Here is a 21,546-nt window from a genome sequence, read left to right as displayed (position 1 = left end):
AGAGCATTTAAAGACCTAGTTCATGTTTGGATTAGAATTTTTTGCACTCAATTTCAGCCAAAAGTTCGTTCTTAGCATTTTGAAAAAAAGTTTTTCTAGGAGCAAATCAAGCTAATCCAATGACAACGCTATTATAGCTGCGCTAAATCTAATTCTAGCTCTCAATTGTTTGCATGTCTTATAGTAGAGATCCTGTTAAAACCTTAATGGGGTCAATAACTTAGGTTTTTTAATGTTTTGGAGGCCAGGATGCTTCATTTTCATTTTAAGAAATTTTTGCTGTCCTTATTTTCTGCTATTTAGGTCTTATCAGGTCATTGTTTTATGTTTCAATGTTTCTTCTTTGGTGTTACTGTATCATCCTTGGTTTGGTTTTGGTACTAGTGGGGAGCCTAATTCCTTTTAGTATTAGAGCTCTAGTCATGGCCTTTCTAGGATAAATTTGGATGAGTGATCATGGTATTTAATTTATCCACCAAGAAATGTCTTAACTGTGCTAAAACACAGACCTATGCCTAGGTTTAATTCTTCTTTCTATGACTACTAATTTTTTCCTTCAACTTATTTGCAAGGCCCAATCTGTTTCCTTTTCATTTGCTAGATTCCTTAATCTATCTTGGATGTACCATATAACACATACCAAGAAATCAGATTTTACAGGACTATTTACATCACACGTCTGGTCATCAATTCAGTCTTTCATGTCACTGCTGCTTGCATTGCAACCTACTCTTGTCGTAACCTCTCAGCTAAGTTTCTTGATTTATTGTCTTTATTCTATCCTATAAAACTTACCATAAATGAAAAACGCGGCGCTATACAGCATCAATAGCGGGTAGCGGCACTCAGCTGCAAAAAACAGCAAGCGATGCTACAATTTACAGTGGCGGTTGTAGCGACCGCAATTTGAAGTAGCGTTTTGCAGCTGTTGTGGAGCAATTTCCACACTACAAGGGAGGGAGAGAGATTTTTTAATGTTAAGGGTATTATTGACTAAGAATTTAATTTTAATGGTACACTGGATTTTTATCCTTTTATATATTCGAACCCTATCTCCCTTACAATCTATTTAGTTCAAATCTCCATCTGCAACGGTGGCTCTGTTTCATCTCTATTTTTCACTCATTTTCCGATTTTGAACCCTCTTTCTCACCCATTTTCTGGCAAGCCTACAGCAGCATAATCTCTCTAACTCCGGCACAATCTTGACATCTCACTGATTCTGTTTTGATCTATGGCAGATTCCTTCATTCTCTCTTTCTATGTTTCTGTGAAGAAGGAATGGTTCCATCTGTCTCTCTCATTCATTTTGTTGCAAGTCAAGCCCAAAAACCATCTGCATCTATTTCCTTCTCCAATAGTCCAATGTGTATTATTTATATTTTAATATTAATATGATTAATCTGTTTTGATTTCTCTCTCTGCTAATTTTTGTGAATGTTAAATTAATAATTAATGTATTATTATTTGAAATGAATAATTATGTATTTTAAATTTTTATATCACATAATTGAACTTCATTGTAGCGGCTATATTACTACCTGCTTTACCGCTATAGCATTTTTAGGGTTGGCCGCTACCCGCAATTGATAATTATGAAACTTACCCTAGGTTGTCAATTCTTAAATCCTATGCTTATCTTAAGTTTTAAGGTCACATTGGTGCAAAGAATGCATTTCCTTTGAGTAAGAATCGGAGTTAATAAACTGGAATGAGAATCCTATTCTGATTTCTCAGTTTGGTAGTATTAGAAATAAAATGACTTGGAAAGCAATTCGTAGTTAGGTGAATGGCATACAATATGGAATGGAATCCATTTGATGTAAATGACATAAATGCTCTTAATTAGAGAAATTTAAAGCTTGACAATTTTTCTTCCATATCTTAATATTTATAATATAAACGTTAATATTTTATAACAGTATTCAAGATTATAGAAGGGTAATTTGTGTCATTTTATTAATTTAGAATGGCATATTAGGAAAAATAAATAGAATCTCAATTCAATATTGTTTGGAGGAATGAGATTTCAGAATAGGAAGAGACACACACAGAGAGAGAGAGAGAGAGAGAGAGAGAGAGAGAGAGAGAGAGAGAGAGAGAGTGGCCTTATGCGATTGCATTACTCGCTATTTTTATTTCTGTATTTCTGCTTTATCCACTTGCCAGTCTGGTTGGTTCTTTGTGCCTGATTTTGGTGTATTCTTGATTAGGAATCAGAACACCAATATCATAAAAAAAAATAATATCATAAAAAAAATAAAAGTAATAAAAGGAAATTATCAAGAGAAAATCATGTCCTTTTTTTACAATAATCCTTACACTGTATGCACCCGCGCGCGAAGACATACGTGCACACACACAAACATATATATATATATATATTAATATCATGAAGATTATTATATAGATCTTTGCAATCAAACATCGGAGTCCTTTGATTACATGATTAAATCTGAAATAGCATTCCATTCCTTCATACTAAACATTTGTATGGCAGGCATCCATTCGTCTCTTAAGTTATTAGGTTTGTACTTTTAGTTGGTTGTTTACTGGCTATGAAACTAATTAGCTAGTGGGTGGTCCTGCCAAAGGAAGGAAGAAGGGTGGGAGCCAAAAGTGAGTGAAGGCTGGAAACCAACTGGGCTGTTGGAAGGAAAGTTGTCTTTCCTTACAGTGTCTTGATTTCTTGAAATTGGTAGTTATTTTCTACGTACAATGAGCTTGTCACTAACTTATTTTCTTTCTAAATACTGGAAATCATTTAGCCAGTGTGTTATTGTTTCTGATTGAAATATTTATAACTTATTAGTGTTGTTATCGAAATTTAAGGAGCTTTTGGGCCTTATTCTTAAATATGCTAGAGCCTGATTTACTTGATTATTCTGACATTTATGATCAGCAATGTGATTACATATTAATGAGAGTCCTGGTTCACATATTTATTGATGTAGATACTAGGATGACCCCTGGTTAGCAAATTTATTCTCTTTACAGTGAGTATTTTGGGCAAACCTTAACATTCAGTAGTGTTAGTAATGAAAAGGTGCACAAGTAACTGTATTCCATCCTATGACATTGTATATTTTTTGGTTTTTATGCATGTTTATTATAAATGAAGATGTGAAGACAAAGTGATAAACTTTCTTGAGGTTATGCGTATGAGCTTTAAGAGTTATTTTATTCTCGAAGGGAGAACCCTGTTGCTACTTCTCGTTTACTGTTTTGATAAGTTGAACAGAAGAAAACTATTAACATTTCCCTTCATTCAAAATGAGGGGAAGTTTTTAATTTTTAAAATTTTCCTTCATTTGAGGACGAGCTTTAGAGCAGCAGTAAGGGTGTTCCTTGTGACTGTAAGGTCATAGCTTTGGGTTTGGGAACTAGCCTCTTTGCAAAAAATGCAAAGGTAAGGCTGCGTACAATCGACCTTCATCCCTACCCTCACAAGTCGGAGAGCTTTATGCACTGGGGTTTGTACTTTAAATTATCCTTCGTTTATATTTTCTTTTTCTCAATCCAAGTATAGTATCATCATTTTAAATTAGTTTTATATGTAGCAGAAAATATTGCATATTTGCTTCTTATTCTAAACATGCTTACTCAATCAGTTTGGAATTCTTCTTTGATACTAAGGTCAGGGAATGATATTTGGAATTTTCCTGCTTCTGGTTTTTAATGTATTTGTCACTTAACCCAGCAGTAATGTCTCTAGTTTTCTTCAATGTGCTTCTTGAAGTTTGAATTGTTTTCAATGTGTTGTGTTTTGCCACCTGCGTTTCTGGGGACTACTGAATCTATTTTTCAATTACTTGATGTTTTGATATTTCATAGGAAACTTTATTAAATGTCTGTTTGTTTGGGAAGTGTATTAGCTAATGAGGATCCTTTGATCTGTTTGCCAGATGGTAGTTCATCAACTGTTCAGGATGTTTTTCTCAGCCGACTTTTGCAAACTGGTGCTACTGAAAGTTCTTCCACTTGTAACTTTGCAAACCAGATGGAACAACATAGAGAAAATACTACCGAAAAAGCTAAATGCGTTTTAAAAAATATAGTGACTGCTATTAATGACTTTTGGTGTCTGAAGGATGCATTGCATACTGCAGTACTGAAAAAGCTTCCTGATGATGGTAAGATATGAGTACTTGTTGTCTATGATTATCAAATGTTGGGGTTATTCTCTCAGACCAGTCACTCAGCATTCTTGGTTACACTGCCTGTTTATAGTTTCATGTAGGCCGAAGTTGTCCATTGATCTAGAGGTGGAAGTTAAAAACCTGAGATTGGCACTCAGTGAACTTCATTTAAAACACAAATCTTTAGCAAGTGATTTCCAAATTCAGAGAGATCTTGATGCCAAAAATAAAGCTGACCTTAAAAGATTAAGAGGTAAATTTTCTCTACCGTGTTCTTAAGCATTTTAATATTGTAAGATATACTGTGAAATCTTTAAGTTCCTTGTTTCAAGTACAAAATTAAAATATGTTGAAGCTTTATAGAAATTCCAATGCCTGTAAAGTATGGAAATGCCTATGTTTGTCTGTGTGCATACCCGAGTTTTGTTATTTTCCTAAATTTTTTTTGTTGTGAAAAAAAAAAAACCAACACAAAGAAAGGAAGAAGAATACAACTAGGGGGATGATAAGATATTATTTGAATAGAAAAAAGCTAATACCAACACAAAGAAAGAAAAAGAAACCTTAACCTAACAATGCATCTGTCATTCTGTCTTTATTGATGGAAATAACAGCCCCCCAGGAACAGCCTTGAGCCGAACACTGGAGATAACACTTGAGAAACAGCCCACTACCATAACAGATGATTAGAGTAGTTACTACAGTTACAGTAGTAACTACTCTAATATAGGTTTAGGGGCAAGGTGGCACCCTTAAAGATGCAAGCTTTGTGCTCCAATCAAATGCACCAAATGATTGAAAAGACTGCACTGCCACAAATTGTTGCCTCCTTGTTTATATCAATACCTTTATAGGGAATCCTCAAAATTTGCTGCAAAGTAGGACACACCTAGTGCTGATCAAGAACCCCAAAATGATTGTTCCAAAGGAAAGCAGCAGCCTTACACTGCAAAACCAAGTGGTTTATTGTATTTTAGCTTAAACTGCACATATTATACATATGCAGCGTCGATGAGTTTCAAAAGTTCTATTAAGATACTTTAGTCTGCCCATCTGTCTCCGGATGGCAGGCAGTGTTGAACTTCATTGTAGACCCCTGCATCCTAAATTGCTACTTCTAGAAAATACTGATAAATGTGCAGTCTCTATCACTTACAGTTGAAAAAAGAGATAATCTTATTGATAAAATTGTTTATTACATATGTACAATTGCTCTCTATTTAAAGAGACTAAATAACCTAATGGGCTAAGCCCAAAGAAGATTCTAGAATGGAAATAAATAAATAAGCAAATACAATTATTTACAATATTCCCCCTCAAGCTGAGGAATAGATATTTAACATTCCCAGCTTGCTAGCAAGCTCTTGAAACCTTTCTGAGGGAAGTCCCTTTGTCAGAATATCAGCTAATTGACGTCCAGAAAGAATGTATGGAGTGGTGGTCAACCCTCTATCAAGCTTCTTTTTGATAAAATGGCGATCGACCTCAATGTGCTTAGTCCGATCATGTTGAACTGGATTATGAGCTATACAAATGGCGGACTTATTATCACAAAACAGCTTCATAGGACTTTCACATCTTACAAGGCACGAGGAGACTGTTTCAATCATACAAGGCCTTTTTTAACCTGTAAGTTTTATTTCCTCCATCCATAGAGCCAAAGCCAGGTGGGATTTCCATGTAGACTTCTTCTTCTAACTCACCATTAAGGAAAACACTCTTCACATCAAATTGATTTATATCCCAGTTGTAATGGGCAGCAAGGGACAACAAAGCTCTCACAATATTCATCTTTGCAAATGGGGCAAAAGTTTCTTCATAATCAATGCCATAGGTCTGAGTGTAACTCTTGGCAACTAATCGAGTCTTATATCTCTCAAGAGTACCATCATAATTATATTTCAAGGCATAAATCCATCTGTACCCTACTGTTTTCGTTCCATCAGGTCTATCAACAACCTCCCATATTTTATTTTTCTCCAAGGCATTCTTTTTATCTTGCATGGCTCGAGCCCAATTCTCATCTTTTAATACTTCATGTACTGATTTTGGGATTGAGATAGAATCTAGTGCTGAAATAAAGCTTTTGTGCTGCACAGAAAGGTTAGTATAAGAGACAAAATGAGAGATAGGTGTTGGGTACAAGATCTTTTCCTTTTTCTTAGGGCAATAGGTAAGTCATCGGAGGTACTGAGTAAGCTATCAGAAGCAACAAGCAAATCATTAGAGGCAATAATATTAGGTTCAGAAACAGGAGAAATATTAGGATCAGAAACAAGAGGTTCTGGACTTATCAGTGGTTTAGACGATTGAGGTTGTTGGTGAAACAGTGTGGGCTGCTTTATCCTGTGATATACCAACTCAGGTGTCACAATCCTTCGTATTTCCGGTGTATCAGATGGGTCAGATACAAAAGAATCAGAAACAGGAGGAAGAAGTGTTGAAGACATGAAAGGTCCAGACTCAAAAATAGAAGGTGGTGAATTTATTGAAGAACTGCTCTCCCCCTGAAGATGAGGACTTGGGAAAAAGGACTCAGATTCATGAAATGTGACATCCATTGAGACAAAATTTTCGACTAGCAGGATGATAACACTTGTAGCCTTTCTTATCAGGGGTATAACCAAGGAAGGTACATTTGAGAGCCCTAGGATCCAACTTATTGCGAAGATGTTTATGAATGTGGACAAAGACAACACACTCAAACACTCGTGGCTGAAGACTCTGCATAGAGGGAACAGAGGGAAAAAATGAAGTCATTGAGTGAATAGGACTTACATTGTCAAGGACCCGAGAGGGTAAGCAATTGATTAAGAAAGCTGCAGTAAGAATGATATCTCCCCAGTAGCACTTGGGTACATGATTCTGAAAAAGTAAAGCACGAGCAACTTCAAGAAGATGACGATTCTTTCTCTCAGCAACTCCATTTTGTTGAGGGCTGTCCACACAAGTAAGTTCATGAATTATGCCCTGATCTTGGATGAATTTGGAAAGACGCTAATTGACATATTCGGTACCATTGTCAGACCTTAGTCTTTTAATTCTTTTACCAAATTGGGTCTCAATCATTTTATAAAATCGAAAGAATAACTGTGGTACTTCAGATTTTTCATGCATTAAATAAACTCAGGTTACACGAGTGCAATCATCAATAAAAGAAACAAACCATTTATTACCAGAAGCATGAGGAACTTTAGAAGGACCCCAAACATCAGAATGAATAAGATCAAAGGCTTAACACTTTTAATGGTACTAGAAGGAAAAGAGACATGATGGTGTGTTGCAAACTCACAAATATCACAATGAAAACACTCAACAGACTTGGTCAAAAATAATGTTGGAAATAAAGACTTGAGCAAACGAAATGGAGGATGCCCCAAGCGTTTATGACGGAGCCAAATCAAAAAGTCGCCAGTAAACTGAGAATGAGTCAGTAAGGTGTGATCTTTAGCATACTTTGCAGAAGATTCTGGCACCAGATAATACAACCCACCTTGCTCTTTAGCACCCCCAATCGTCTTCCCCTTGGTGAGATCTTGAAAAACACAGTGAGTAGGGAAGAAAGTTACAGTGCAATTCAAATCTTTGGTAATTTTATGGATAGAAAGATTAGTAGTGGAGAGTTTGGGAACATAAAGAACATTTTGGAGATGTAAGGAAGGCTGTAAATATATGTTACCGGAGCCCGCAATTGATGTATGTGAGCCATCAGCTACGACTATTGTATGGGTGCCAATAGTAGGGTTATAAGAAAGAAAGGAGTCAGCTCAACAAGCCATATGATCAGTAGCACCATAATCGATAATCCAAGAATGGTTAAAATCAGTACAAGAAGTAAGAAAAGAATGAGTAATGGAGCTCATACCATTCATAGCCAAAGTACTAGTACTAGATGGCTTACTCAGAGAGTCAAGCATAGTCTGAATCCGCTCGAAATCATCTTGGCGATTAGAAATAAATTCCGAAGATGCATCATTTGAACCCGCCATAATATTGAGGTGAAAATCACACAAACGCAAATCTAAATGATGTTTGACCGAAGAATAAAAAAAAACACAAATCTGGAAAGAGGAGACAAAAACTGAGCAGTTCTGTCCTGCAACAGTTTTTTTTTTTTTTTTTTTTTGCGTAAACAGTACCTGATGAACAGTACCTAGTGAACAGTGTGCGTGAACAGTACCCGATGAACAGTGAACAGTATGTGTGAACAATGCAGATGAACAGTGACGCATGAAATTTTTTATTTTTTTTTTGAAAACGTATGTGAATTGATAGATCTGGAAAAAAACGGAGTCAAACAATAGTCCTTTTGGTCCAAAAAGGTCCCTGAAAAATTTCCAGTAGCGGTTAGTGGTGGTGAGAGGCAAACAAATAAGATTCCGCTCTAAAGGTGGTAGTTGCGGAAGCAGAGCCCTCAAGATCGAGAGCTCTAATATCAAGTTGAAAAAAGAGATATTATTATTGATAAAATTGTTTATTACATTTGTACTATTGCTCTCTATTTAAAGAGACTAAATAACCTAATGGGCTATGCCCAAAGAAGATTCTAGGATGGAAATAAATAAATAAACAAATACAATATTATTTACAACACTGACAAATGATAGAGAAACACTGTGCAACCTAACCACTTCTCTAACAAAAATTCCACCTATATTTCTGGCAGAATTTGAGTTTTTAACCATCATAAAATGTCCATACTCACTCAACTGATCCACTACAACCAGGATTGCATCATGTCCCCTAATTATTGCAACCTCAAAATGAAGTCCATAGTGAGCTCCTTCCAGATAGCATTTGGAATGGGCAAAGGTGGGAGCAGACCTGCTGGTGATGTGGCTTCTTGATACTTGCTGTGCTAGCATACCGGGCATTCTGCCACATAGGAAGCTCTTTTCATACCTACCATAAAACAGATTGGGCCAGCCTTCAAAGAGTTCTAAAATGCCAGCATGGCTGACAGGTTGGGACGAATGGTACTTTTGCAAGAGTTTGGGAATCAATACATTTAGAAGTGGATGAGATGGCCAACCTGACCATTACTAGTATAGTGTTTGGTTCTTCCATGAATTGTTCCCATTTTTTCATTGGGATTAGGACAGAATGGACTCATAGATATAAGTAAATGATGATAAATTAGAAAACTGCACAAGTAAATCTACTATCACCACTTTAGGAAAGAATTGCGGAATTTAGGGTTTGAATGGAACCATTGATCCGTTTCTTCTCCATCCCAACCGTAGGAATTCACATTCTTTTGGAATTGAACTGGGAATGGAGCATAAGATGTTGGTGTTAATAGAATTGAATTGTTCTCTTGAGAAATGGAAGAGTTCCTTAATGTTCATGATTCTTGATGCATGGACTAGGCATATCAATTCACTCTTTGTTTACAACTTAACATCGAATATGTTGGTATGGATAGGCATGACTTGAGTTGTTGATATTTTTTATTATTATATTATTCTCTATATATTTTGGCTGTTTTGTACTTATCATTTCATAAGGTTTATTTTGTGTTGATGTTATGGTATTAATGTAATATATTGCTTTTGTATCTCCTCAATTATGCAGTTTCCTCTGTGAGGTTGGTCTACATTTCTGTTCTTTGTTCTCTTCATCTCTCAAGACTCTTTATACATGTTTTTTGCCTTATTTTTTGGCAAACAACGGAAATGTATATAATTTAATTGTTTTTGACGTACACATTTTTGCTCCATATTTATTCCATTGCTTTCCCTCCAAAGCGCTGAGGAAAAGAGAAAAGAAAAATAGATCTGATTCTACTAGTCATCTATTTTAAGCTTTAGTTTTGCATGTGATATTCAATTTATTTGTCTTGTCATCCAATTATTTAGGAGACCTAGAAAGCACTATTGCCGAGTTAGAAGAAAGCAATCACAAACTTGCAACTCTTAAAGCAGAGAGAGATGCAGCAAATGGGGCAGTTCTCCCAGTCATAAATGTTGGAAGTACACACGTTACTAGTGATAAGATCAGAGACAAGCAAAAGGATTTGCAAGATATGGAATCTACTCTGAAGGAGTTATTGGTATTGTTGTTGGATTCTTTGATTTAATTTTAGAATTCCTATTATATTTTACCTTAGTTGTTTAGTCTATCAGGACCAAGGTTCATCTCGATTAGTGGAACTGAAAAGTCTTCATGAGGAAAGAATAAGAATATTGCAGCAGTTGTGTGATCTACAGGTTTATTTTCCTTAGTATTCGCGCTCTTTTCCTGTATTTTTACTAGTGTTTATGTTCTACAATGCATGTGTTTGTGTGTGTGTCCATATATATATATATATATAAATTATTTTTCTCTATATAGTTTTTGATTTGGAATGATTGCATCAGAACACATTGAAGAATTTGAAGTGTATTACTTCTTCCCATGCATTCCAATTGGTTAGAGATCAGATAGAAAAGTCAAAATCAGAAGTTCTGGAGTATCAGGCCTTATACGAGAAACTACAGGTTGTAACTGGTCGGTAGTTTCATTTATGCCTTTTAATTGTTGTCTTATTTGCTAGGATGTGTTTCTGATGATGACTTTCCCCCCTATTTTTGTTATATACTTGTAGGTTGAGAAGGATAATCTTGCTTGGAGGGAGAGGGAGTGGTATGTTAAGAGTGATTTAGCAGATATTTTTCAAAGATCTGTGGCAGTCTCAGATATTAGAGCGGCTGATATATGCACTGAGATACAGAAAAAAATAGAGGAAAGAAATGTGATTGAAAATAAGCTGAAAGAGGAAGCAAGAGAACCTGGTTAGGATTCCCCCCCACCCTCCTTTTTCATAAAGAATGCTATCTTATTGCTGTGTGGTTTATTATTGGTGATGCATTCACTTTTCCTTCAGGAAGGAAACAGATTATTGCAGAATTTAGATCTCTCGTTTCTTCATTTCCTGAGGAAATGGGATCTATGCAAAGTCAACTAACTAAGTATAAAGAATCAGCTTCGGATATCCATTCTCTGCGTGCAGATGTGCAGTCTATTTCTAGTATTCTTGACAGGAAGGTTGGTGTATTTTTTTTTTTCATGAACTGTATATTTTGGCAGCATAAAATCACAGGTCCTGAAGAAGTTTTTGTTTTTGTAAATAACAGGTAAAAGAATGTGACGTTTTATCTGTTAGGTCTGCTGGTCAACTTGCTGAGATAAAAAAGCTTCTTGGTGTGGTATGTTACTTGCGTTTGACTTTTAAGAAACATCAGCTGCAGTGGGTTTAAGTGGTTCTTTAAACTTGTCTTCCTTCTGTGATCTATTATAAATGAATATCTGACATATATTTGACTAGTTTTTGGAAGTTACTCTGGTATCTAGATGCCAGATTTTTGTACTAGGCAGAACAGAAAAAAATTATGTAAACCCCGCCCCCCCCCCTTAAAAAAAAACAACAACAACAACACACGCACCAAACAAAACAAACCCAAGTGAACTCGTTAGGTGGGAATTTTAAAAGTAACACAAGTCGCTTTAAAATTGGGAGATATACAATGGGGACTGGGAAGAAAGGTTAAACTCATTTATCTTTTAGGTGTACTTAGTTATTGGGTTGGATTGCACGTGGACTAGTTTGGCTTTCTGATAGGATCTGGTTTTACTGATAAGAAAATTGGAAATTTGCTCCTTCTACCAGAAAATCAATTCTGGTTTCTGGAACTCTTGGAAAACGAAAATGAGGAGCAGGAAAAGGAGTCGGAGCCTGAGCCTGAGCAGCAGTGAAGGCGGGATCAAACAGGTGTAAGCATTTTTTGGCACCGTGTCCGTGTTTGTCAAAGTTGAAGAAGCTCCGATAGCCACCACAACCACCTCTATGGAGTGGCCCCCACTGCCATGGTGACCACCACAAATAGGCTGAAACCCACAGGAATTGAAAGGTGAGCCGCACTGAAGATGTTGGGGATGCCGAGACATAGAAATTGGAGCTCCAGAGCCAAAACCAGTATGAAAATGTACTAGAGGTTGCATGGAGGATGCGTAACACTCCTTCTCCGCTTTTAAACTTTTTCTCTTACTGAGTTCACAGTTGACTAACTCCTCTCCCCTGCTGCCACATGTTTAGGAAGTTACAAGAAATTCCTCCATACAATTCACGTTTGCCTCACCTCTTCAAAGAAATTAGAGAGAAGAGAGAGAGAGAGAGAGTAAACAGAGGAGAGAGAATGAATAATATTTTTCTTATTGAACAAGTGTTACACGATAGTCTATATAGACTTCAACAACTATGCCACGTCATCTAGTTCAGTTACAACAATAATCAGTTTTCTAAAGCTGAAATGGTTAGCTAATTACAATATTGACCTTTGTGTACAGCTGTATAGGTGTACACCTTTATCTACTCTAATAGGCCCCCTCAAACTCAGGGTGGATGAAGATAGTGAAATGAGTCAACCACCATGAGTTTGTCCCTCAACACAGCAAACCGTACGGCAGGAAGATCCTTGGTAAGAGTATCAGCAATTTGATCCAAAGCTGGAATGTGGCAGACCTTGATATCTTTGGAAAGAACACGTTCTCTGACAAAAAAGATGTCCAATTCCATATGCTTAGTTCGGGCATGAAGAACAGGATTATGGGAAAGAGAGACAGTACTCTGGTTATCACAAAGTATGAGAGGAGTAGTAAATGGAACTTGAAGTTCAGTGAGAAGGGACTTGAGCCATAGAACCTCTGCTGTAGCTAGAGCAAGGCTGCGATATTCTGCTTCGGTGCTAGAACGAGCAACCAGATTTTGTTTCTTGGACCACCAGGATACCAAGTTAGAACCAAAGAAGACACATGCACCTGAAGTAGACCTTCTGTCATCAGGGTCACTAGCCCAATCTGCATCACAAAAGGCAGTAATGGAGAACAAGTGACTGGGATTGCATGGCTGTAACAGCATGGCATGATGTAAGGTTCCATTTAAGTAACATAGTATTCTTTTGACTGCAGCCCAATGGTCTTCAAGAGGCTGAGCCATAAACTGACAGGCTTTGTTGACTGAGTAGCTGATTTCAGGCCTAGTGAGTGTAGCATACTGGAGAGAAGGTCTCTGTGTAATCAAAGCCAGCCTTCTGATGAAATCCCTTTGCTACCAACCTGGCTTTATATCTGTTAAGAGTGCCATCTGGGTTTTCTTTAACTCTAAAAACCCATTTGCAACCAATAGCTGTTCGGTTGGGAGGAAGAGGGACCAAGGACCAAGTGGAGTTAGCATGTAGTGCATTCATCTCAGATTGCATAGCAGATAGCCAGTTAGGATTAGCCAAGGCTTGTTTGATTGTAACAGGTTCAAGGGAAGTTGAAAAAATTTGTGGGTTGTGGGTAGTCTTTGACCGGGTAGTGATAGAGTGAGTAGGTGAGTTGGTGAGAGGTCTAGAAGGGATGTATTCAGAACCAGAAGTAGAAGAAGAAGAAGAAGAAGAAGAAGAAGAAGGACTAATAGAGATGGAGGTAGGAGAAAAACCTGGACTTAAGGACAAAGGCAAGGCTGACTGAGGAGTGGGGATGGTGCTGTTTGAGTGTTGCATTGCTAGAGATGAGACAGGACTCGAGCATGAGGAGGAGTATACTGGTTGGTCTGATGTACATGTTGGTGTGGAGGTGGTGCTGCTGGACTCTTGAGACCTTGGAATAGGTGAACATTGCTGCATAGGTGAGGAGGTGTTGCTGCTGGATGCTTGAGACCTTGGGATAGATGAACCAATAGATGAACACTGCTGCACAGAAGTATCAAACTGACTTGGTGTTACTAAAGGTATCAAGTTGAGTACAGGTGGAGGAGAAGGTGTGGTGGCAGTGATGGGAGAAGGACCAAACCAAAGTGGATAGGGAAATTTGGACTCATATCCTTAGAAACAAATAATCGGCCGGATGAGTTCAGGCACTTATATCCTTTGTGTGTGGGAGAATAACCAAGGAAGATACATTCACTGCTCCTAAAATCTAGCTTGTGGTTGTTGTATGGTCTTAGGAAAGGAAAGCAAGCACATCCGAAGACTTCGAGTGATTTGTAGTCAGGTACTGTTTTGTGTAATTTCATAAATGGAACCTCAAAGTTCAGGGCAGCAGTAGGTAGAGAATTGATGAGGTAAACAACCGAAATAAAGGCATGATCCCAAAATTTCATGGGTAAGGATGCATGAGCAAGTAAGGTAAGGCCAGTCTCAACTATATGACGATGTTTCCTTTCCACAACACCATTCTGATGATGAGTGTGGGGACATGCAATTCTGTGAACTATACCCAAATTTTTAAGATGTTGATGAAATGGTGTAAACTCACCACCCCAATCAGTTTGAAGAGCTTTAATGGTTGATTGGAAATTATTGGATACAAGGGCGTGGAATTGATTAAAGACAGTCAATGCTTCTGATTTTTGTTTAAGAGGATAAACCCATGTATATCTAGAGTGAGCATCTACAAAAGATATGTAATAGGTAAAACCCATTGTAGATTTGACAAGTGCTGGACCCCATAAATCACTAAAGACAAGATCAAAAGGTTTTTCATATATCTTGGTTGATGGACCGGAATGTAATCTAGTATTTTTCCCAAACAACAAGCAGAACAAAAGGTAATGTCTGTTTTACTAGGAATTGGAATATTACATGACTTGAGAATAGAATTTAGGGCCTCAGTATGAGGATGTCCCAACCTACAATGCCAAAGAGAGTACATAAAGTTTGATTCTACTGAATTTGTAGAGCTATTAGCTTTATTGGCTGTGTTTTGTGTGAGTACATCAGTGGATACAGGACTAGTACAAACTGAATTACTATAACTAGTAGACAAGATTTTTGAACCACTGGAGACAGGATTGAGATGAGCAACATGAGCACATGGTTGATTTGATGGCAGATTAGAGTTGGAGGAAAGATTAACTCCTTGAAAGCAGTACAGTCCATCAGTTCCCAAAGCACCTTCCAACAACACCTCATGAGATGCCTGAGATTTTACACAACAAGTGAAAGGGTGAAATTCAAAAAATACATTGTTATCTCTAGCAAATTGACTCACACTGATGAGATTTTTAGTTATAGAGGGAACAAGAAGCAAGTTATTTAGGTGAAGAAAGGTGTGTGGTTGGAGTGGAGAAGAGAAAGAGGAATGACCCATAGCATTCACTTGCAAACCTTGGCCGTTTCCTATGTACACCTGATCTGCACCTGATAGTTGCGTGCTTTGTATCAGGTTTTGAGAGTTGGCAGTGACATGATGAGAGGCACCAGAATCTGGATACCATTCTATGGTCTGGACATTTGACGGAGTAGGTAAGAGGCCTTGTCCTTGTGACTGTAAAGTGACATTGCAATGCTGTGGAGTTGCATGAGAAGTGGCATGTGAGGTTGATTTGTAGTCAGTAGTGCTTGAGGCTGATTTGAGTTAGTTGCTCTATTATACTGAAAGGACCTTTGATACGAGTGCTGTGACGGAAGGAATTGAGGAGAATCATGTGAGGTGAATTCAGGCACAAAATTTTCATCAAACCTATACCAGCAACTTTGAACTCCATGCCCAAATTTGTAGCATAGCTGACATTGAATATTATTGCGGCCGCGACCTCTTCCTCCTCTATTGTTTCTACCATAGAATCTTCCTCTGCCTCTTTCATAACTGGAATTATAGGATCTTTGATTCTGACTTGTGTGCATAGGCTCAAGTGGAGGTCTCATAGCCGGTGATTCAGACCTTGAAGATTCCTTTGGATCAGTAGGTAGCTTTTGAACCACATTCACAGCCATACCACATTCACAACCATGGAATCTGAAAGTGAAGTCTCATTTTGCCTTGCAAGCATCATTTCATATGACATCAACTCAACTCGTAGGTCAGTGAGGGAATAAGGATTCTCACGAGCTCTTACAGAAGTAACAAAAGAATTGAACTCAGGAGGAAGGCCAGCTAAGATCAGTTCAGTTTGTTCCTCAACTGAGATAGGACTTTTGATAGCTTTCAACTCATCACAGAGATTTCACTCTTTTGAGATATTCAGCAACAGATCTGCCACCTTTCTTGATGGTACGAAGTTCAGATCTGAGTTGATGAGATTTAGATCTCATCATACCTTGAGAAAAAATTCGTGGATCTGCTCCTAGGCCTCATATGCATGGCTGACACCGAGTATCTCGTTCAGAATTTCTTCAGAAACAGTAGAGAGGATCCATGACAGGAGCATTTGGTCTTGACGTAACCAGTCAGTATACAATGGATTTACAGCTCCATCAACACGAGCTTGCTCATACTCGAACTGAAGAGGTATCTTCGGGTTAACAAGATAGTGATGAAGTTGATGAGAAGTGATTACAGGTTCTACAACCTGATTCCAGATGAGGAAGTTACTTTCGATTAATTTGACGGAGATCTGATGAGTGAACAGTGACGGAGAAGATGACCGAGTCTCTGTCGCTCCACTTCCGGTGGTTGCTTCGGTAGCTGAAGACGACGGAGATGGTGGTTGCGAAGCGGAAGACATCGTGTGGATCGATCTATATCAGGCTCTCAGAGAGAGGGCTCTGATACCATCAAAGAAATCAGAGAGAGAGAGAGAAGAGAGAGTAAACAGAGGAGAGATAGAATCAATAGTATTTTTCTTATTGAACAAGTGTTACACGATAGTCTATATAGACTTCAACAACTATGCCACGTCATCTAGTTCAGTTACAACAATAATCAGTTTTCTAAAACTGAAATGGTTAGCTAATTACAATATTGACCTTTGTGTACAGCTGTATAGCTGTACACCTTTATCTACTCTAATACCTCTCTGGTTCACGTGAGTCATTAGCCCACTTGAGAATTTTGTATTTAGTGTTCTCTCTATGATTTTAAATATTTTCTCTAACAGAGTTAACAGCTTACTCGTCTCCCCTGCTGCAATGTGTCTAGGCAGTTACAAGAAAATGCTCCATGCATTCACGTTTGCCTCACCCCTCTGGCTTGCGTGAGTCATTAACGCACTTGAGAATTGCTATGTATTTAGTGTTCTCACTTCTCTCCTCTATGCTTCACCATAGACTTCTGCTATAGATAGTTTCAGGGCTTATATAAAATGAGGTGATAAAGTAGTTCGGTTTATGAAAGGGGTTGAAAAGTGTACTTATTAGCTCTTGCTTTTGTAATAAAGCTTAAAAAGTTATTTGTACTCATCAGCTAATGTATAAAATTGCATACTAAGATGCATAATGGGGGAGGTTGATATATTGACTAAAGTATGCTAATTCTTGTTATGTCCTCTATGCATTATTGGCATTTTAATTTACTTTGATAATAAATAGGGATTATTAATTTGAATTCCTGTGCAAGATGTCTTAAATTGTCAGTTCTGCCTCGGGAAGAATAAGTTTGATAGCTATAAACTATCTCTGCAAAGTCATATAAATGCTTGCAGTCAGGTTTGACTGTGTATGAAGGCAGACATTTGATTTTCTATTCTGTTATTTCCCTTTCATGTTAAAATCTTTCCTTTGGTTTTGATGCAGGTTCAAGATTTGAGAGAAAGTGAGACAGACTTGAAGTTGATACTGGAAATGTATAGACATGAGTCTATTGATTCAAGGTTCGAGTTTCGATTCTCAACTTGAATTCATTGATCTTCTGAGTTGTTCTGGTTTATATATATATGTTTTTTCTATATGGGCTTCAACATTGCAAGGAGCGTTCTCGACATATGTTTATGTTTAGAAAGAAATGAATCATGGAAATAAACTAAATATGATTTTTCTGTTAGACGTGGGAAGATGTTTAGAAAGAAATGAATCATGGAAATAAACTAAATATGACTTTTCTGTTAGACGTGGGAAGAAATTTTAATGGAGGAAAGAAAGCATAAAAGTAAGCACTAGGTTATTATATCTTAAACAATGGTAATAAAAATCTTTACTATGCTTAAACATGCACCCCGAATTTGATTAATGGGAATGACCATGGTTATTTAATCACGTGAGAGCTTTTATCAGGCCAAATTTCAAATTGAGGATTTGGATCATTTCTAGTATTTCTTAACGAGTAAACTGAGTAGGAGGCACATGTAGTGCAGATGGACACCCCAAATGCAAACTAAAACGGTGCTCCACACGTTGCTATGTGCAGCGGAATAGAGGTTGGGCCGGAAACCTTTGTGGGTAGGCCGAGTTGGACAAGTTGTCAGTGTCTGCAGAAGGTGACTGGAAAGCACTAGCTTTGTTTCTGAAAGCTTTTGGGCGGATTTAGATTGCCCATTGAATTGGGTACTCGCTTGGACAACAATGATTTAGGGTTAATGGGTGTCCTAGGATTTGTATTTGCTCTTATATAGAAGAGAGATTTCTGAATTGATCGGGGAAATTGTTAGCACATCTTATATTTAAGCATGATTTACAATCTCATAATATGACACTAGGAATTTACTATCTCTAGTATTAGGAAACTAAAAAGATAAGAAAACTAGGTGTTGGATAACAGGAAAACAAGAGGCATCTGGTGTAATTCGTGTCTCAATAGTAAAACGGAATCTCTATTATTTCTAGACTGTAATAGTTACACTGTAAAAAGTATACAATGTGGGACTTCATCCCTCATGCTAAGTAGCCTATTACAATAATTTTATGCTTCTCAACAATCCCCCTCAAGCTGATATAGCTTATTCGAGGACCCCTCAATGACATAGTGAAGATATCTAACTAGTTGGTTATTTGAATTGATGAAGCGAGTGACAATATCTCCTGATATGATCTTCTCTTTGATGAAATGACAGTCTATTTTGATATGCTTGGTCCTTTTATTAAATATTGGATTTGATACAATTAGTGCAACTTGATTATAAAAAATGAGTGTTGCTGAACCCATGCATCCAAATCAGAGTTCTTATAGTTGTTTGAGTCAAATGAGCTCTTAAGTATCTAATGCCATTGTTCGATATTCTGCTTTAGCATTTGATCTTGCAACCAAATTTTGTTTTTTACTTTTCCATGAAATCAATTTATTCCAATGAATGAAGAATACCTCTGTTGGAATCCAAGTGAGTTGTGAAGTCCCATATTGGTTAAAAATAGACTAAGTAAGAACCATACAAGTGGAAGAACTCACAAACCTAATGCCTTAAGGTTTTTGGTTGGGATGTGGTGTTGAGTCCACGTATTGTGGTGGATTGTCGCTTAACCCACTTGATGGTAGTTTTCCCTTGTAATAGGCTCCCCTCTGTGCCCAGCAATGTTATCAGAGCCAATGATTGATTGGTCTGTGTGAACTGAGTATTTGGATATGGTGGTTAGTGTTTGGGTTTGATGTGCCAGTCAAACCCATGATGTGGAGTCAAGAACTTGATGAGTGTAGTCAAATCTTGATGTAAACCCATGCCATGTTAGCCAAGGACTTGATGAGTATAGCCAAGCCTTAATGTAACCCCGTGAATACTTGAAGAAACTTCCGCTTGAGGGGGAGCGAATGTGGGCATGGATCTCACACTTGAGGGGGAGTTGACTGTTGTAAGACCCACACTTGAGGGAGAGATTGTTGAGAATTTAAGTGTGAATAATAAAATTTTGCATCGGGAAGGAATGAGCTAAGCATGTAACATATAAGTGAAATGACCCATAAACTTGATGCGTTGAGTTTTTGGATTGAATTGGTTCTTTACATACTATTAGAGCCTTTGTGACGAAGCGGTCACGAGTTTTATCCTTACTGCCCTCATTCTATTAATAAATAATTTAAATATTGTGGAGTTTTAGCACAGGTAAGTGGACTTGTGTATTGTCTACTCTTCAAAATGGGCTATCTTGTGAGGAGGTATATTAGAAAAATATAAAACATAAGAACATTAATTTGCCTTGACCTAACATCTTAAGTTTTGGGTTAAATTGGTTCTTTACAACCTACACAATACTTATAGGTGAATCTCCTATCGTTGGGGCAACCTGCTTAATGAGCATCTGACTTACAACACTACAAATGAGATGTTTGCATTCCAATATTCTATATTTGAGGATACGAATCACAACATTCCAATGTTTTGTACAAGGAGAGTTTAAGAACTAACTTATCACACTAAAATTGAGATGTTTGGATGAATGATTGTAAGGCAACTTAGTTCTGAACTAGTGTAATGTATCTCTCTGGATTTGAGAGAACTCCCTTGACTTGGTGGAATCTTGACATTTGGATCTATATAGGAGTATTTGCAGTCTTTGCATTCAAGAGATGTTTCCTCAATGATTTCAATAGCATACTTCCTCGTGGATATTACAATACCATCTTTGGATTGGGCTATCTCCATCCCTACGAAGTATCGGAAATTTTCAAGACCCTAATGGGCTTAAGTGTAAGGCCCAAACCTAATCCAAACCTAATCCTAATACAGTCAGAATACAGTCAGACTATTTACGGATAAGACAAAATCCAATCATATCTAATCAAATCTAATCATATCATATCTAATATTCTAACACTCCCCCTCAAGCTGGTGCGTATATATTATGAGCACCAAGCTTGTTACAAATGTATTCAACCCGAGGACCTCTAAGAGCTTTAGTGAAAACATCTGCTAGTTGATTAGACGAGTTGACAAAAGCTGTCTTGATTTCTCCTGACTGAATCTTTTCCCGAATGAAGTGACAATCAATCTCTATATGTTTGGTCCTCTCATGAAAAACAGGATTAGAGGATATATGTAGCGCAGCTTGATTATCACAGATGAGTGTCATGGGTTGTTTCTGTTCACAAAGATGAAGCTCCTGAATCAACTGCTTTAACCAGATCAACTCACATGTAGTATTTGCCATTGCACGATACTCAGCTTCTGCACTAGATCGGGAAACAACAGGTTGTTTCTTGCTTTTCCATGAGATTAAGTTTCCTCCGAAGAAGACACAATAACCAGAAGTAGAGCGTCTGTCCGAGGGTGATCCTGCCCAATCGGCATCTGAGTAACCACAAATTTCTGTATTTCCCTGATCCGAATACAACAAACCTTTTCCTGGTGCTCCTTTGATGTATCGGAGGATCCTCACAGCATCATCCCAATGTGAATCACAAGGGGAATCAAGGAACTGACTGGCCGTACTGACAGCGAAAGAAATATCTGGCCTAGTCACAGTAAGATAATTGAGCTTCCCAATTAGCCTCCGATAACGTCCAGGATCAGAGAACGGCTCCCCCTGTCCAGGTAATAACTTGACATTAGGATCCATAGGTGTATCAACTGGTTTACTCCCCAACATACCAGTTTCTTCTAGGATATCCAAGGCATATTTCCTTTGACAGATAGAAATGCCCTGTCTTGATTGCGTGAAGTTTGGTCGGAAAAGTCGCCGGAAAAAGTCTCCGGTTGCCTGAACAGTGATTCTGACGGCGGGCGGTGGTTCCGGTGGCCATCGGAGGTGCTGACGCGTTTGGAAAAATCACTCAGAGGCTGTTTACAGCCCTAGAAGGCTTG

General features: G+C 37.7%; 1 protein-coding gene across 1 annotated transcript in view; it reads left to right on the top strand.

Moving 5' to 3' along the window:
* Positions 1–21,546, top strand: part of LOC133300436 (E3 ubiquitin-protein ligase BRE1-like 1) — a 35,738-nt gene that overhangs the window by 3,312 nt on the left and 10,880 nt on the right. Inside the window, exons 4-12 of the mRNA XM_061499981.1 lie at positions 3,906–4,133; positions 4,231–4,392; positions 9,998–10,191; positions 10,265–10,348; positions 10,499–10,618; positions 10,726–10,912; positions 11,005–11,165; positions 11,255–11,326; positions 17,615–17,691. Coding sequence (XP_061355965.1) covers positions 3,906–4,133; positions 4,231–4,392; positions 9,998–10,191; positions 10,265–10,348; positions 10,499–10,618; positions 10,726–10,912; positions 11,005–11,165; positions 11,255–11,326; positions 17,615–17,691 — 1,285 coding nt within the window. The remainder of the gene's footprint in view (positions 1–3,905; positions 4,134–4,230; positions 4,393–9,997; positions 10,192–10,264; positions 10,349–10,498; positions 10,619–10,725; positions 10,913–11,004; positions 11,166–11,254; positions 11,327–17,614; positions 17,692–21,546) is intronic.

This window comes from Gastrolobium bilobum, unplaced genomic scaffold (assembly GCF_033153095.1).
Source record: "Gastrolobium bilobum isolate Gb01-03AN ecotype WA unplaced genomic scaffold, APGP_CSIRO_Gbil_v1 utg3598, whole genome shotgun sequence".
In the NCBI taxonomy this organism is placed as follows: domain Eukaryota; kingdom Viridiplantae; phylum Streptophyta; class Magnoliopsida; order Fabales; family Fabaceae; genus Gastrolobium; species Gastrolobium bilobum.
This window is presented reverse-complemented; position numbering and strand designations above follow the sequence as displayed.